This window comes from Emydura macquarii, unplaced genomic scaffold, assembly GCF_026122565.2.
Source record: "Emydura macquarii macquarii isolate MOO-44397 ecotype Brisbane River unplaced genomic scaffold, CSIRO-AGI_Emac_v2 contig_1424, whole genome shotgun sequence".
Taxonomy (NCBI): domain Eukaryota; kingdom Metazoa; phylum Chordata; order Testudines; family Chelidae; genus Emydura; species Emydura macquarii.
The window spans coordinates 160,541-179,766 of record NW_027131561.1 but is presented as its reverse complement, the minus strand read 5'-3'; the positions used below and the strand labels follow the sequence as shown (position 1 = coordinate 179,766).

At 39.9% G+C, this 19,226-nt stretch overlaps 1 protein-coding gene across 1 annotated transcript in view; it reads left to right on the top strand.

Annotated features, from left to right (window-relative positions):
* Nucleotides 1–19,226, top strand: part of ANOS1 (anosmin 1) — a 173,834-nt gene that overhangs the window by 86,744 nt on the left and 67,864 nt on the right. The window contains exons 3-4 of the mRNA XM_067552999.1: nt 12,919–12,981; nt 15,908–16,130. Of these exons, the coding sequence (XP_067409100.1) occupies nt 12,919–12,981; nt 15,908–16,130 (286 nt within the window). The remainder of the gene's footprint in view (nt 1–12,918; nt 12,982–15,907; nt 16,131–19,226) is intronic.

The window sequence follows — 19,226 nt, the reverse complement described above, 5'->3', positions numbered from 1 at the left end:
AAAGAACTGAGGGTAGTACACTTGGCCTGTCAGACCTTCCAAGCCCACCTGGAAGGCAAATGTGTATCACTCATGATGGACAATACAATAGCAATGTTCTCTATAAACAGATAGGTTGGAGCACCCTCCTCTCCCCTGTGCCAGGAAGCCCTCAGACTGTGAGACTTTTGCGTAGCCCACTTGATACACCTCCAGGCATCTTACCTTCCAGGATCTCAGAACGAGTTGGCGGACCACCTCAGCAGGTCTTTCTCCAACCACGAGTGGTCTTTCTGCCCAAATGTGGTGAACGACATCTTCCAACAGTGGGGAGTTCCCTGCATAGACTTGTTTGCAATGAGACGCAACAGGAAGTGCATGCAGTTCTGCTGCTTCCAGAATTGCAGCCCGGGATCAATCACTCTTCCCTTGGACAGGCCACGCGTTCTGCCTATCCCACGTGTTAACAAGGTCTTGCTGAAGGTCAGGAAAAAAATGTCCTATGCTTTTCTGGCAGCCCCAGCATGGCTGCGTCAACACTGGTACACCACGCTCCTCAACCTCTCAGTGGAAACTCCTATCAGTCTGCTGCAAGTTCTGGGCTTGATCACTCAGGACCACGGCTACCTTCATCACCCCAATCTAGAGTTTCTCCACCTCATGGCATGGAAGCTCCATGGCTGAATTCTCTGGAATTAGAGCACTCAGAAACAGTCAGAAAGATCCTCTTTGGCAGCAGAAAAGCTTACCCCAGGTTCTCCATCTGTGGTTCTCCATGTGGTCAACACAGAAGGATACTCTGTCCACGGTGTCATTAATACCCTTCATCTTGGACTATTGTTACATCTCAAACAGCGGGGCTGTCGGTGTCATCAATCAAGGTCCACCTGGCCGCAATCTTGGTGTTTCATTCCTGGGTTGCAGGCCGTTAGGTCTTCGCCAGCCCCATGGCAGGGCGTTTTCTTAAAAGTCTAGACAGGTTATACCCTCAAACCTGTCAGCCAATTCCCCAGTGGGATCTCAACTTTGTACTGTCAAGACTGATGGGTCCTCCGTTCGAACCTCTAGCAACACACTCACTTCTCTATCCTGGAAGGTGGCCTTTCTAGTGGGCATAACTTTGGCCAGGAGAGTCCCAGAATTCAGGGCTCTCACATCTGAGCCTCCTTATATGGTTTTCTTCAAAGACAGGGTTCAGTTGCGTCCTCACCCCGGTTTCTTTCTGAAGGTGGTGTCACAATTCCACTCAAATCAGGATATATTCCTTCCAGTTATCTACACAAAGTCACACACCAGCAGCTGAGAGCAGAGGCTACATTCTTTGGATGTTAGACAGGCTTTGGCTTTTATATCAAGAGGACTAAACTCTTTAGAAAAACAACACAGCTCTTCATAGCAATAGCAGACAGGAAGAAAGTCCTTTCCGTATCATCACAAAGAATCTCTTCGTGGATCATATCATGTATCAGGATGTGTTATAACCTGGCGAAAATACCTGCCCCAGCGATGACAGCTCACTCCAAAGGGACACAGGTGTCCTCAGCAGTGTTCCTCGCTCAGATCCCAGTCCAAGATATTTGTAGAGTCACAACGTGGTCATATATTCATATCTTTGTGGCACACTATGCTATTACACTGCAAGACAGAGACGATGCTGCATTTGGTAGAGCGGTACTGCAATCTACAGGTCATTGAACTCTGACCCTTCCTCCTATGGATCTGCTTGGGAGTCCCCTACTTGGAATCGACATGAGCAAGCACTCAAAGAAGAAAAAAGTTACTAACCTTCCGTAACTGCTGTATTTTGAGATGTATTGCTCATGTCCATTCCAAGACCCACCCACTTACCCCTCTGTCAGCGCCATCTGGCAAGAAGGAACTGAAGAGGAGGGGTGTCAGAGGGGCCCTATATATGGTTCCATGAGGGTGCGACTTAAGAGGGCTCGAGCCAACCCTACGGATACCACTGGGGGAAAACCTTCTGGCGACTGTGCATATGGTGGGCACACACGTACTTGGAATGGACATGAGCAACACATCTTGAAGTACAACAGTTGCAGAAGGTTAGTAATCGTTTTTTAAAACTTGGTTACAGTGTGAGATACTTTGGGCTCCTTACCACAAAAGCCATGGGTACTTCACATCAGACTTGACCTAAATGTTGCATCATGGCTCTTGGGCTTTGCAGCTGTCCAATAAAGCAGACAGGAGATGCTGGGGCAACCTCAGATAAATTTTTAAAATGGCAGGTTTTAGAGGATTAATATTATCCGAATAGCCATCTTTCCCAAACTTTTGAAAGCAGAGCCCCACCTCCCACCCATTTAGTTAAACAAAACCAATCCAAAGCCTCCCTCTGAAACATGACCTCGTTTCATCTTCTGTGCATCTTCTGTGACTCATCTATGACCCTCCCACTTCCTTCATTTTACATTCTCATGTAGATCTTCAAATCATTCTACTTTCTCTCCATTTTACATGCTTTGATGAGTGGTGAGAGAGTGGAAAATATTGACATTTTAAATATCATTGTATGCATCTGAGTTAACACCATTCAAATGAATGGGGCAGTTCACACCTTAGAGCTAATGGTAAAGGCTCTGTGTCGGCTCGGGTAGACTTCTTTGCATCAGAGATATTCAGCAATTAATATTTAGGGGAAAAAATCACCATCTAAACAGTGAAAGATTTAAATACAGAAAGAAAACAAAGTATCTGGATACCTCTTTAGGGGATATGTCCATGTAACTCAATTAATTTCTTCCTTGGTGGAGCATAATTCACTCTTAAGGAAACAGTGCTGTATGATATCCCTGTGTTGTTTAAGTTGATATTATATTTAAATTATATTATGTTGTCAGCATACTTTTAATTTTCAATGTGCTGCAGAACTTTTTATTGAACGTTTTTATAAGTGTGTTGTAGAAAGTGTTGGGCGAAGCTGGAAGTGTTGGTGGTTGGGTATCGGACATTTGGAAGTTTGATTTCTGGGTGTAGAAAGCAGATTGCATTTGTGAAATGGTCGTTTTACTTGGATGTTAAAATGATCTGTAGTGAAAATAAATACTACCATTTTAAAATAAAATATGCGTGATCAGAGTTAGCACCACACTGAGATGAAAGGGGCAGTAGACACCTCTCAAAGCTATTGTTTCAGATTCTCACCAGACAGAGGAAGGCATCACTTCATTGGTTCACGCTCAGTTCATATTTGGAAGATTGTCTTTTCAATCTTTTTTTCAGAGGGAAGCTGTTTTATTGATGGTGCAGAGACTGCTGCAAGGAGGGAATCATAAATCAAATTGTTCACCTGAAGAATCAATTAAACAAACAAACAAACAAAATAACTGATGCGTATTGAATCAAATATGCTAATAAATATTGTAGAATACTGGTAGGGAGATCTTCACAGCCTTACTTTTAGGGATGTAGCAAATGCTGCCAGGAAGCATGCTTCTCATTACACCTGCTTTTGCCCTACACAGACTTAATACCTTCACCAATCACTGCTTGGCTGCACTGTCATAAGAGTCATAACTAAATCCTCAGTTATCTAAAACCTCACTACATGACTATTAAATCTTGGCTGAGAAGTGGGGTAAGACTGTTGTGCCTGGTAGAAATTATTAGCCTAGTGGATTAGCAAAGTGAAAATTATCTAGATTCTGCTTATTATTAATAATTCTATTTTCATATTAACCATATTAAAGAAAATCACACATTTCATCAGGTCTAAATAAACCAGATGTAATGACTTCAGAGAAAGTACTATTATTGGTTCATTAATGATCTTTTCCTCATAGATTAAATATTGCCATATCAATAAAAAAAAATATAGACAGTCTCTGTTCCAAAGAGCTTATAGTCTAAGGTCTGGTTTACACTTACCTTAAAATTCGGCGGCAGTCGATGGGAATTATGCAAGCTACACTGAGTAGCTTGCATAACTCCTGTCAACTTCTTAATTTCCGTTGTGCGCGGTGTCTTCACCGCGCTGCACCACTTGAGGCGGTGGTTTTAACAAGTCGACTTCTGGATTGATTGAGTGGGTCTTCACTGACCGCTCAATCAATCCGCATAGATCAATTTGATGGCGGCGAATTTGCCACTGTCAGTGAAGACGTACCCTAAATAGACAATTCATTGGGAAGCCAGAAAAGAACATTAATATGATTTAAAACAAATAATGTTATTGTTAACTCACTGCTTGTGGACATCACAGACATGAGTCCGTATCTGTCCGCTTCACTGCTTGTTCACTCAGTCCCTTTTAAGATGGTGGGGTACTGAAGAGGATTCTGGTGTGCTTAAACAAAGATCCTGCCATTTCACAAGAAAGGCTCAAAGGTTCGGTTTCTTTGCCCCTTTTAGGTCCAAGAAGCTAGTCAAAGTTCAGGGCTCTTGGGATATTCCATTTGGGAGTAGAAATTGATAATGGAGTTGATATTTTTTTTGATGCAATCTTGATTGCACAAAGTCCTACTTCTCCCAATGTAGCAGGAACCAGAAACAGGGGATAGCTTCTTGCTTATAGCTCCAAGCCTCATTAGGCAGCACCAGAATTTTCTCTAGGTTTCTCCCAGGCTCAGATCAACACAGATTCACAAAGGCATTGTGATGAAAGGGGTGCGTCTTTAAGCCCCTCCCCTTTCTTGGAGATAGGTGCCTATCTCTGCTATCGATCCATAAACAGGAACCCCTCTTCTGAAGTCAGTTGGCTTAGGTGCCTAAGCCAGTGTTATCCACCTCATAACTTTTAACCCAGTGGTTAGAACATTCACCTGGGATGTGGAAGATCGAGGTTCAATTCCCCTGTCTACCTGAGGGGAAGAAAGGATTACTGCTCAGGAGAGTGCTGTAACCACTGAGCTGCAAGGCTCCCTCAATCTCTCCTCTTGAAGCTGCTCCACAGTGTACACTGAGCCCTGGTCTACACTTACCGGGAGATTTGGCACCAGTCGACGGGAGTTATGCAAGCTACACAGAACTGTGTTCCGGTCAATGCAGCACTACACCACTTGAGGGGGTGGTTTTACTGCGTTGACTTCTGGGTCGACTGAACGGGTGTTCACTGACCACTCAGTCGATCCAGATAAGTCGATCTGACAGCGGGGACTTTGCTGCCGTCAGTTTAGACGTACCCTCAGAGTCATTGGACCTAGGAGAGAGAGAGTGATTGAGAATGACTCTACTGCCCGGTGGTTAGGGCACCCACATGGGAGGTCCAGTCTCACTGTTGCAATGATTAATTATACATAGTGGAATAGCTTGGACCACTATCACCTCCTCCACCGGTCAGATTTGGAATGGGACCTGATCCAGTAAGGGGCCTCTGAGCCCACCTACTGGATCAAGCCCCACATGTGAGTTAGGCAGAGGACTGCCTATCTTCCCCCCATTCATGGATCATGCCGGGACTTAGGCAGGAGATAGGCACCTGGATACCTAGAGGGAGGCAGCAGTGCACATGCCCAGAGAAATATAGGTGCCTTGGGAACTTTTCCCTTGAAAGTTTAGGTACCGAGTGAGTTTAGGCACCTACAGTGTTCGGTGGGAGTTTTCTGGATTGAAGTGAAACCTAAACCCCCTCCCCCCCCTGAAAATAGCAAACAAGGTGGAATGGGGTTGGGGAAAGCACTGCAGGGGAGTAGGAAGGGGTGGTTAGTGTGACTTTGGCTTCCCATTCCTTGCTACTTCAGAGCTGACATCAGCATTATGCTCCTATTGCTGGACTTGGAAGGGAGAGGAGATAGCGACTGTGAGAACTTCTCCAGCACCCAGGGCCTCGTACTTTTCAGGCCTGCTCTTTTGATTGGGAGAAATTTTTAAGAAGCAGCTAAGATTTTTAGGTAAGACTGGTCAAAAAAATTTCCATCAGAACTGGTTTTCAGTGGAAAAACCGGGTTTTTGAGTAAAGAGAACCTTTTGTGGAAAGTGCTTTTGTCAAACTTTTGTTTTATTTTGGAAAACTAAAAACCTGAAAACTTTTGGCCTCTCCTTCAAACTTTTCTGTACTTTTCAACTGACAAATTTTAAAATTTTCACAGTTTTCTCTGAAAATGTTTTGGTTTTCAGGTTTTCCTGGTTTGTTTTTAACTACATTGTCAGTGGACCTTCCCTTTCTCCATTTTCTTATCAGCTCTAGATTGAGAAGGACAAGTCTTATGCTCCTAACCCACTTTTGTAAATCCCTTCCTATGATGGGCTCCCTCACCAAACACAATCAGGAAAAGGTTAAGAGCCCTCCTTGCCTGTGCACAGTAAAACCAGCCCATCCAGCTCAGCTGTGAAATATGTCAATTATGGAGAGAGGTGCCCCCACTGGCTGTAGCTAATGAGAGTAAGCTCAAGTATAAAGAGGGAGGCACATGTGTAAATGGGACAAAAGAGCATTTCAAGTGCAGAGAAGCCCTTAGAGAGAATGCCTGGAAGTACAAGGAAGGTAGATGGAAGCTCTGAGATCCAAGGGCTTTGTGACTCATTTATGTTATACTGCTTCTCTTTTTCTTTCTTTGCTGATTTGATTTAAGCCACTGTTGCCTAGGTCAAGGACCGACCCAGGACCCTTGAACTGGAGTTTTGCACAAGGCGCTGGTCCATCACTGCTGACATACCCCTTTAACCTTTCTTTCTCACAGTGTAGCTATGATAAATACTTCTCTGTTTATCTGGGGTGTTATAGGGCTTCAGAAATTAAAGCTTGAAAAGGGCCTCAAATAAAGAATACTTTGTCAAGACACATTCCTGTTATGTCTTAGGGCTAGAATTCAATACTCCTATACACACTAAATAGCACCTTACTCCATGATTGACTTCATTGCACCTTTTTGTAAAAAGTGGGTACAATTCAGTGTTAGTAAGGGGATCAGAAGCTGGTCCTTACTATTTATATGATAAGTGCTATTTTTTTATTCAAAGGAGCAGTATATTTTTAGTTTCAAGTGTCATATGCTGTTTTGTTTTTTTACCTGAGCAGCTGGGATGTCAGGAATAGCATTATAAACAGTCTATGCTTGTAAGGAATATGGTGTTTGAATATTGATTGCATCTGCAGGATTTTTCTTCTCACCTTGATATCTAGCAGGATTTCTGTTTCTAAGCATAAAGTTACAGTGAGTGACTATAGAAGATGCTGGATTTCCCAGCAGTACACTAATGGAGTAAAATGGATTCCATCTTTAGCAACACCGGCCATACACACAACGCAGTGCATCATTAGAAAATAAAGATGGTGGGTGATCATTTCAGTCAAGATCTAACTAATGATCCTAAAGTATTTTAAAAGTGCCAAAACAACCCATTCATACATCTCATCTACAAATTTAGTGTGTTCAAAATCTGAGATCTGGCTTTTATTCACAACCAGCTCTTCAATTAGCAAGTACTTTCAGGCAGTATCAGCTGGGTTCCCAGTCAGCATGATCGTGCCACAGAATAACCCTAACTGTAACTAATTTAATTAAAACTCAAACACAAAACTGCCCATCTTCACCAAATGGTAGTGCTCACTGACCTACAGTAGTGAGAACATGGACAACATAGACTGGGATCACTTCTGTGTCATTTAATCCTGTTGTTTTTCCAGTTCCAGGAGAAATATTACTTGTTTTATGTCTCCCTTGAGAAGCTCTTTAATGTGGACACAGGAGGATCTTGAGGGCAGCCATACAGAGCTAATACTTTGTACCTAATAGCAGGCTTTATAACTGTCAACCTTAACAGACCTATTCAGTATTTTAGAGATACTTAATAATCCCTCTCAGTTTAGAGTGGTTGTGGTTGTGGTCTAGGAGCTAGAATGTCAAATTTAGTTTGTAAAGAGATGATCAGTAATGTTACTGGCTCGTCAGCCTATGGGCAGGGGAAAAGAAAAACAAGAGAGCAAGCATGTCTCCGTTTGGGATGGATCACACAAAATGCTCACTGGTATCTCAGGCAGTGTATTAATATAAGCTAGCCTGACAGCTGCTGCTTCCCCAATTTAATATTCCTCCGTGAGTCTGTGAGATCTTTGAACTGAAGAGTTCAATAGTTCACGAGTGTATCTCTGTCTCTAATTTTTTATTTGTTGCATGTTGTTCAGAGAGAATGCTTGCCTGAGTTTTCCATTTTGTTACATTGGTTTGATGCACTGGATCACACCAGTGTACACCAGCTAAGGATCTGGTCACTTGCATTAATAATGGACAAAACCCTAAATAAGGAGAACATGAAAAAATATCACAGGAATCTTTTAAACAATGTGGGAATATTGTGTCATTGTCTGTAACCTCAATTGGATGAGCAAATATATTTTCATTGTAATGTACAACTCAAGCCAGGTGTTTAGTGTGGGATGGTGTTAATAGAGTTAAAGGAGAGATGATATTCATAATGAAGGCTGATAGAGAGGTGTGATTGTTGCTTTTTCTTCATTCATGGTTATAGTCTGATAACATGTTAATCCATTTCTTGAGAAGTATAAATCTTAGAATTTACATGTGTGTGTGACATTTTGGGATCCACCCAGACCAGTAAGAGGTTCCATTACTACCTGCCTTATAGCTTTTCTTTGTGCTGTGAAGCTAAGACACCAGCAGTCTGCCCTCAGGCATAAGGTCTCACCCTGGCTGTGACACCAACAGCCCTTCCAGCCTGGAGTCTCCCCAAATTTGTCCTTCCTGAATTCTTACTTACCAGACATTTGACTTGTTCCCCTCTGGTTTGTCACCCCCAAAGGTGTGAAACCAGCCCCCCCAGTTGTTCCTGACACCTTGGCATATAACAGTTTGCATACCAGAGACCTGCTTGTGATAAAAATAAATAAAATGCTTATTTAATAGGAAAAAAACCAGAGATTCAAAGATGAAATAGTCAGTGGACAGCAAACACATACAAGTCACACTGAAAATAAACATAAAAATGCAATCTCAGGCTTTACACTTTCATATTAGATCCTTTTTCTATGGCCTTAAAACAGTTTCCCAATGTACTCTCTAGTTATAGAAGGGATCCACTGTTCACAGACAGCCTCCTGCCGTGAAACTGTCCACCCAAATTCTTGATGCACTTCAGTTCCAACCCCTTTTATTTTAAAAGGGTTTGCAGATTTTTTCTTCAGTCACTATAGATATTCCAAGTGGGGAAAACTCTCTTCTTTCTTACTGCAGTGTAATCCCAGGGTTTGAACTCTGGCTCAAGCCTACCCCCTCTTCCTTTTACACACAAACTGCGGTAATGCGGGGCTCTGGTCCAGGGTGTCAGGACCCCATGAGTGTAGAGAGTCTGAGACAGAGTCAAGCTGGGATCCAGAGTTCAAACTGCTTAGACACAGCCCCATTGGACTCATGCTCTGGGAGTGCACCAAAAGTCTTCCACCATCCCACAGACCCACTTTCTTTGTCCTCTGGTCAGTCAAGTATGATGGACAGTTAAGTTTTCCCACACTGCACCACGAACAACAGTGTAGAACAGCCACATTTTGGAAGGATGTTAGGAAGTCTGGGATATGGGTGGCTGGACTTGGGTTCACATATGCAGTGTAGATGCTGAACCCCCAAGGTTGGGACCCAGGGTTCAACAGCTTCTAACTTGGGGTTACAAATGTGTGTAGACACTCAAGCCCTAGGTTAACAAACCCAGGGTCTGCTTATTTAAGTTCTACTAATCCTGGGTTTACATTGCACTGTGGACATTTTCTTAGTTTTTCGAAGACAAATTTTCTTTTTCAAACTGTTCTCATTTGCTTTGATAATTCCTCACTGGTTATAGTTTTATTTATTTTTTTCCTAGGCTGGACAGTTGTTAGGTGTTTGAAGCCAGTATTGTCTGGTTGGGAAGATAGTCCCTCCCTCCCTAGTTGTTTCACTGCCCTCTTGTGAAGTGATGCTGAAGTTGCACTACAGTTACAATTACAATTGTCTATATATACATGTATAATTCATGTATGTATACCATATCCTGTACACATATCTCATAATAACTATTAAGTTCAGTGCGTTATGAGCTTTCATAAAAGATCTTACTCAACATTCTTTACAGTAAAATAACATTGCCTGGAATCAGTTGGTTTAACTGCTTATTTTTGGCGGGGTTAACCTTTCTGTTCTCTCCTTGGGATGTTTGGACCCTGATTGTCACACTGGATTTCCTAAGTGTAAAAATGCCAATACAGACTTCTTGTATCTGAAATACAGCAGTGCTGACAATGCAGGGCACCTACTTTGTTTTTTTTTAAATAGAGTGTTAAGATTAAAGAGTAGACTTTTTGGCACTGAGACGAGATGCTTCTGCTGGAGTGTGAATGTGTGAGGTTACTGTATGTATGGGTAGGTCAGTTGAAATAATATGCCAAAAATTAATGAAAGATGGTTTGTTTCCATAGGCATACCACAAACAGTCATCTTGTGTTTTAAATAATAAGTAGCTCCTGATATCTATGCTCAGTTCTATTATGAAAAAAGTTTCAAAAATGTAGCCTGCATCTCATGACTCTTATCTAGTAAAGAAGAAAAGTGAATGTCTCACTGTGTTCATGGAAAAATAGGGTTTGTAATATGAAATGTCTTATATCTAATATTGTTGCATTAGGTTGTCATGCTAAGTGTTTGTGGATTTGGACTAGATAAGCTTCTCCTGTCCTGAAGCCAAAAGATTGCATTATTCTGGCAAGTCATGATGCACTTTTTGATACTCAGAGTGTAACAATTTCCATTCCAATTTATAATTGGAGAATGTCCACAAGTATCTATAATCATCTAGTCTCTTTCTAATCCCTTTTAGGTGTTTCGATAGTATTTAGCACCATGGTCCTAAACATTTCACAAACTAAAATGAAGAAAAGCCTAGATTAAAAAGGCATTTTTCTCACTTTCCCTTTAGGCAGAGGAGCTAGACTTCAGATTAGAATTTTTTTCCATTTTTTTTTTCAGAGCATCCATTCTAAGGGAAGGCTTCACTGAAAAGATGTGTTGTAAACCTTGATGAACACTGTCATTCTTTAGCTGTGTCTGATCACTCTGGCAAGTTCTCTGGTTGGGGTCCTGCCACCAAAAATGGTCTATTCTCAGTGCCAGATAGTCACAGCCTACGTCTTTCCAGATCCTTTGATGCTGTGGCGTGCAGGTATCTTACAGGTGGAAGACAATTTTTGAGTTATTTAGGTCCCAGTTCATTAAATGCCTTAAGATGGCAGAGTACGCAGTGGTTTTTTTTTTTTTTTTTTTAAGAGTAAATTACAGTATCTCTAATACAATATCCTAGATGTCTGGAAATGTCTGTTGTAACAGATGCTAGAAAAGAGAGGTATGCTTAAACAAGGTTTTTCTGTCCCATGAGAATTTTTGAAATTTTCCCCATCACAAAACAGGATGAAAAGTCAAAATCTTGAATTTTTTTATGAACTGGTAATCAGGAAGAAAAAAAAATTCAGATCAGGCCAATTTAAATGTTTTAATAATTTTGAAAATTTTGTTTTGATGTAAACTTTAAAACTATTTTAAAACACTTTTAGTATAATTAACTACAATTTTAAAACAAAGTGTTTTAAAAATGAAACTTTTTGTTTGCAATGTCAAAATGGAATGTTTCAACGAGCAAGAACTGAGAAAAGGTATAGGGTAAAACCTAGGCCTCATTGAAGTCAATGGAAAAGTTCCTATGGAGTCAGGATTTCACCCGTAGTGTCTTCCCTCGTATACAATTGTAAATCAAGACTAAGTCGATCAAAGCCAGTTGAGGGTTGTAAAATTAGTGTGAGAGCAGAATCAGACTCAGACTATGGTACTTATAGCACAGAAGCAAAAAAACTCTGGAGTTGATTAAACTGACAGAGTTTAGTGAAAGCTTTAAAAAGTAGCAGTCTAATTATGCTAAAGTGTATCTCGTGGTTATAAAACTGCCAGAAGCTGGAATTAAAACATCAAAATACCAAAATGTGAAATGGGTGATGGATATATTTCATTTTTATAGCCCCTGTGAATACTTCTATGAATTTTTTCCCACCAAATGCACAGATCTCTTTCACTAGGAGTAAAAAAGCCAAATGTTGTTTCAGTGCATTTAGTTTTTTGCCATGGCATACATGGATAGCTATAGGTTGTATGTTTATGTTCATTTCTAAACGGTGACTCTGCTGAGTCCCTCTGAAACATCTGTCCCTGGTCAGAGGCAGGATACTAGGCTAATGGACCATTGGTCTGACCCAGTGTGGCCATTCTCATGTTTTTATGTTAAATTATTGATTCTGAAACAAAATGCATTATGTATTTAAGGAATACAAGTGATTTTAATGCTAAACTGTACAGCAAGAGCCTTATTCTCCAGTGCAGATAAGCAGCTTTCCCCTGAGGCCAGGGACAGTACATGGTATTTACTCTCAGCTCTATTAGTATTTTCCAAAATCTTTTGCCTTAAAAACAAAAACACCTCTTTCCCCCCATCCTCCCCCCCCCCCCCCCAACCAAACAAATAAACAAAAACAAAAACAAAAAAACCAGAAGGAAGAGTCAAGATTTTAGGTAGTGGTATCTGGTTTACTGTAGGGAAAATCTTTTCCCTTCTCCATGGCAGTAGAGGGCCCCAGCCAGCATGGCTCTAGTTTAGCTTTGCTGTGCAGTGTGGATCAGATTTGGGAATTCTCTGCTGGGGGTCTGCATACCTGTGTGCCATGTTGCTAATTTCACTGTACATCCCTGTGCAGTGGAGTTTGAAGGTGAGGAAGCAGTGGTGAGGGACTGAGGAGAAATACTGGGAACATTTATTATAATCTAACAGTGGTTCAAAATGACCTTGATCTGAGGTTATGACACAATCTTGTCATCAGGAGAAGTAGTTTAAAGAAACCTATTATTAACTTTCTATGGGTCAAATAAAAAATAAAGCAGTACGGTCAGTTATGAATGTTACTTCTTTCCCTTCTTGACAGTTTCCTTTTTTTCTCTTTTTCATGATTTTTCCCAGTGCCTGGAGCCCTGCAAAGAATCTTGGGACTTGAAGAAAAACCATTGCCAAAATTTCTGTGAGGTAGGTCAGCCCTGAGGCTTTCTTTCTCACTTTGTTCTGGCTGTCTCTTTCATTTGTACTGCGATGGTGGTTTGGATTTTAAGGTGGCAGCTAACACGCATAATGTATGTATGCCGCATTCTCATGTATTTTGGGAGGATGAAAGTATAACAATTTAATAAGTTTAAATCTGAATAACAAACATTATTTTCACAATTTGAGACTGATTCTTTTATACCAACCAAGTGTTTTCCTCAACTTGAAACTTTAGTCCCCCTATCTTGAAAACACTTACTTAACTTTACAAATATGAAAAGTTCTGTTAAATCCCTCTTGCTAGTTGCTGTTCTTGCTACACTCCTTTCTATCCCTTCAGGCAACATGTAGTAAAAAGTGTGTTTGAAACATGTGAGCTAACACATTAAAATTCTAGGGTAGGTGAAGCAAGACTGAGGATTTGTCCACACATTAATATTATTCTGGAATATGGCAGAGTGTGAATTTAATGCAGATTAACGATTCCTATTAACTCCATGTCTGGACACTCTTATTCTGGAATAAGAATGCCTTTTTCTGATTTATGTTAATCCACTTCCAAAGTGGATTAAGTTAAATTGGAGAAAAGCAATCTTATTCCAGAACAAGAATGTCTAAATGTGGAGTTGATCAGGAATAGTTATTTTTGGGAATTGCTATTCTGGAATAGCTCCACATGCAGACAAACCCTGATTTAGGACTGGAGTGAAAAAAACTACGCCTCCAAATGACATAGCTATGCAGTCAAGAGTCCTTTTTCCGGTATAGTGTATATTGTTTGGGGAACTGGTTTAGTTACACTGGCCTGCTCCTTAGTCCAGTATAAAATGCATATGCACTAGGGGGCGCTGCCACTATAGCTATACCCATGTAGCTGCATTGGCAAAGTCATTCTAGTGCAGACTAATTAAATCAGTGCAAAATGCTGTGTAGATAATCCTAGTTGGTTTGAGAGTGGTTTATAGTGGTTTAATTTATTAGTTCCTTACAGATTTAAACTTAACTGAATTTAACCCCAAATAAGAATTTCTACACAGGGCTTTGCACTGGTTTAACCAAATCAGTTTTAAAACATCCTTTAGTTAAATTAATGCAAGTCTGTGCATAGACAAGACTTTTGGTTTTGTCTCATGGGGAAGTGTTTTTGATTTAATCTAAAGTGCTAATTTAAGTGATAAATTTATAGTAGTTTTAACTCTCTCCTCCCCCCCACACTCCATGTGGACCTCTCTTATTCTGGTATAATAATGATTCTTTGGGGGTCTTTGTTTTATGTCTCTTGGGAAGGAATTTAAACTGAATTTTAAAAAGCCATTTTTATACTGGAATAAGTGTGTGTCCACATGGGTTCAGGTTATACCGGTGTAACTATGCATATATAACTATGTGAGCATAACTGGTAAAACTTCCGTTTGTAGACAAGTCCTTAGATTTCCTTAAACTAAAGTGGTTTAAACTCTTGCAGCTTTCCCATGTAGACAAGACCTAAAGTAGTGTACAGTGGGTGTAACTTACATCATCTCATCCTTTCACTGTGGTTTTACATCTCCAAATTCGAATGCACACATTTTGGTTAAAATAAAACATTAGTAGAACACTGCTCTATTGTATTTAAAATGTGCTAGCATCCCTTTTTGATTAGTGATTTTGTGATTGAAGCTAAATTTAGAACCTCAAAGGCCTGTAATGAAGAGCAGCGCATTTAGCAGCTAACTGAAAAATGAGCTGTGAAACAGAGTGCGGAAGAGAAGCCTTGAGGACATATTATGCCTCAAGGGGCTATAAAATTTTTTAATTAACTAGCTGCAAATTTGTGATGTTTTAAGATTTGAAATTAGCCTCTCCCTCTCGCTCTCACACACACTCACTGTCACACACAGTCCCACTACAGATGATGCCATTTTGATTGAATTAACCCATGCCATTCTCATTTGCAGTGGAATTCTGTCAATTTTGCTTTATTCAGAATAAAATTTGGAAGCAAAAATTTAGCTTCAAAGTTCTCAAAGAAGTAAGGACCTGATTCAGCATTTCTTACTCATGGGAGTAATCTACTGACGTCAGTAGGATTAGTTGTGTGAGGAAGGGTTACTCGCAAGAATAGGGGTTTGTAGAATAGGACTCCAAAATCGTTTTCTGAGAAAATTCACAATACTTTTAGAAGCAACTTTAAATGAACTCCATTAGCTCATTACTGGAACAAAAATGATACATGCTTTTAAAGAATGTGCAGCTTTCCATAGAACTGGAATCTAATTTTTCACAGAAGTAGAATTAACTGATCATTGAAAAATATCTCTCCTTAAAAAGATTTTGACATTATCATTCGCTCTGAAGAATCTGGCATTGGCCACTGTTGGAAGACAGGATTCTGAGCTAGATGGGCCATTGGTCTGACCCAGTATAGCCGTTCTTATGTTTGTATGTTCTTATTAGCATAAAGATGTTGGTAAATCCCCTCATATCAATGTGATTCAAGCAAGTTAGTGAAAATATTACTAGTACATTTTGGCTGTTTAATTAAGGGTGGCAGATGCAGTATATTATGGGTAAAGTGCCATGAAATGCAAAGGAAAAATGCAGAATAATCCCCCAAAGGACTGTCCAGACAATCCTTTCCCTTTGTTTTGTGAATGTTTTCAATCTGTCATTAAGCAACTTCGAGGTCAGCTAATATGAAGAAAACAAGAGGAAAGCTGGCAGATAAAAACAACTTAATTCCATAAAAGACAGTGGTCTTGCATTCTGTACTCTGCAAGCATTCTTTAGAAGCTACATAGATATACAAATCCTTAGAGGTAGTCTTGCAATAGCTGAAACTTTGAATTTTCTTTCCAGAGGTCTTGGAAATCTTTCAGCATTATCTTTTTTTCCACTGAAGATTTGTACAATTGTTTTATGTTCCCTTTAGCCTCTTTTCCCCAAGAAGAACTATGAATGCCTAACTAGTTGTGAATTCCTCAAGTACATCCTGTCAGTGAAGCAAGGAGACTGCCCAGCACCTGAGAAGGCCAGCGGTTTTGCGGCTGCCTGCGTTGAAAGCTGTGAGGCTGACAGCGAATGTTCTGGGGTGAAGAAATGCTGCTCTAATGGATGTGGACATACATGCCAAGTACCAAAAAACCTGTACAAAGGTAGAGATCATTAGGCGACACTTTTAGTGAGCTAAGTGTTTTAGCCTGTAAGAAAGCTGCCTGGAAAACAAGACCTTTAAGTTTACAGGGAAGTGTGTGTGTGTGTGTGCGTGTGCGTGTGCATGTGTGTGTGTGTGCGCGCGCGAGAGAGAGAGGTGGTTGTGAGGATATAATTGTAAATGGAGGGAGAAATGACAAAAATAATTTTCAGAAAATTAAGCCACTACTTTTGTTCTTAGCGAGGTTGTAAAATCTCCATCATTGGAGCTTTGTAATAACAAGTTAGACAAACACCTGAGGAATGGATTAGGTAGTACGTAGTCCTGCCTTGAATGGAGGGGATGGATTAGATGACCCCCTGAGGTCTCTTCCAGATCTACACTTCTAAGACTCCCTTGTGGAATCCCTGTCAGGGTGTCAGTGAACAACAGAGATGAAGCCATAGTGAATCTGAATCATAAACAGAACAAATTGGCCAATCAATCTATGGAAAGTGTCACTTAATTTTACGCAGATGAGAAGAACAATTTCAACAGTGAAAATATTTAAAGGTAAACACTTTAAGATACTTAAATCAGAGATAATCTTTGTTAGTAAGAATCAGGTGGGTAGCACTACCCAGTACAAAGTATGAGATAATCCAATTGGAGAGGAAATGAGTGCTATATTCTGACTCAATGGCCTTGACAGCTTGCAGATAAAACAGTGAGAAAATACTAACAAAATCCATGTAAGCAGTATTTCAGTATTTGAAGAATATGAGGAAACAAATTCTATTAAAATGTTTTTAATTGCTTTCACTGGAGTCTTGAAATTCTGGGAAGAAAGTTTTCCTCATCATGCAACAATAAGATACTATAATTTAAGGAATAATTGGCTCTAAGAGTCCAGATTTTAATTTGTTAACATTTAAAATAACTTTTGTGCACTTACATATTCTTAAAGTGTGCCTCTAACCCTGAAAAATGACTGTATAAAAGGCACTATCTCACTCCAAAGACTTGGTTTGTGTGTTTGTGAGGCATCAGTTCTCCTTAGTTTTGTAAGAAAATAAGATTCTTGCAGTTTATACTTCTGTTAGAACTGTCCAGGGCATCATCAACACAACTGTTAACTAAATTCCAAGTGCAGGACCAAATCAAGCCCACAGTCTACTTATCTTGACTTTCCAAACCCAGACTGAGGTTGCAGAGTTACCAGTTAGAAAACTCTTTTTTAATTTACTTACATAAATGGAGCAAATTTGATCATAAAGTTACTGAGGCACAGTAAACCTCGAATCTACAAAGGCACTATACATAAAGTACTTTGGGATGACCTGCAATAAGAACTTGATCCAAAGCTCATTGAAGTCAATAGAAAGGCTCCCACTGGTTTCAATGGGCTATAGATCAGGCCCTACATAATTATAAGAAATCAATACAGTACTATAACATCACATATTAATGTGCAAAAGATTATTAAAATGAATGATTTCACTAAATCGTTCATTTTCTTTTTGATGCAAATCACCAAAAGTGGTGCTAAAGTAATACAGTATCTCTGTTGCATGTGAGCAAAGGTTATAGGACCAAACCTCAAAAGTGAAGTTATATTGTAAATTTAATTCAGGGCATTCCAATGTATTTTGACAGAACAAGGAGCAACCATCTCAAGTTGCAGTGGGGGAGGTCTAGGTTGGACATTAGGAAAAAGTTTTTCACTAGGAAGGTGGTGAAGCACTGGAATGGGTTACCTAGGGAGGTGGTGGAATCTTCATCTTTAGAGGTTTTTAAGCTGAGGTTCCTTCCAACTCTATGATTCTATGATTTTATCATTGGGGCTGAAATTAAAGGGATGTATGTAGGGGACAAAGCAAACACAAGATATGATATGCTGTATGACTGCATAAGCAGAAGTTTGGCCTAATTATATAGTTGTAGCACTAACATTCTACTCTAACATCTTATCAGTTATCTCCAGTAGGTGATTGTAAGCATACAGATGTGTTACACAGGAAGGGCAGAACTAATGCACTTCTGCTTTCTCAGTTGATGAATTCAGCTAATTAACCTTTCAAATTGCCTTCCTACAGTGAAGAACAAGCTAGAGCTAGGCAGACTTGCTTTTTATTTTCTCCAGGGGCAAATGACCTCCCTGTCACTAGGAAGAGCAAACTCTGCGAGCATGATTAAGATCTAGTGAACAAACATAACACTCATTCTAATCTTTTTGACAGCATTCAGAGCTAGAAAATGAATTCAGATTGAAACTAAAAGAGTCTATGTAAGTTGCTATAGTTTCACTGTTCATCAAGCTTTGGAGATTAGTGATACACCGAAAGATCTAATCAAAACTTTTAATTAATTTAATATGCTGCCACAGTTCAAGGCAACTGCACCTGTATTTCCCCTCCATGGTTCAGCAAGGGCACATGCTTTTAGCCAGTTTAAACTCAGACTATTTTTCCAAAAGTCCTTTTTTTTGTCTGTTGGTCTCTAGAGAATCCAGTTTGAACCAATATACACAAGCGACTCCAGCTGGCAGAGGTGTTACACCTGAATCAATTTGCCTAATCATCCCCTATTGTTCTTAGATCCTGGAGGGCTGTCATCCTCCCCCATAGAATTACATAAATCCCTGGCCCACAATGTTACATAATGTTAATACAGTAAAATCTCTCAAAGATATTACAGGACATTGTCACATTTGTCTTTAACTTTAATGAAAATAAAGGCCCAACGTGCAAGCACGTATTCCCATGAGTATAATTTGAGTCGCATAGAAGAAATCATTGTATGACTTGTTGTCAGAACTGCTTGCAGGATTTAGCCCTCTGTTATCATCAAATGGTGTGAGTTTGTGTATTTTTCTCTTTCCTTTTGTTAACTTTGCCATAACACTGCTCTGCAAATTTATAGTTATTGGGTCAAATTCTCTGCTGTTGTTACTGAAATAAGTGGAGGTAGGCCAGCAAAAACTGTGACACATTCTGTTTAATCACTAAATCTATCTTTTTTGTCAAAGAGTATTATTCATAATTTACATGGTACCTTCAACTTTTTCTCATGACTAGGGTATATAATCTGTGTTTCCCCTCCTCTACTCCTCTGTAGT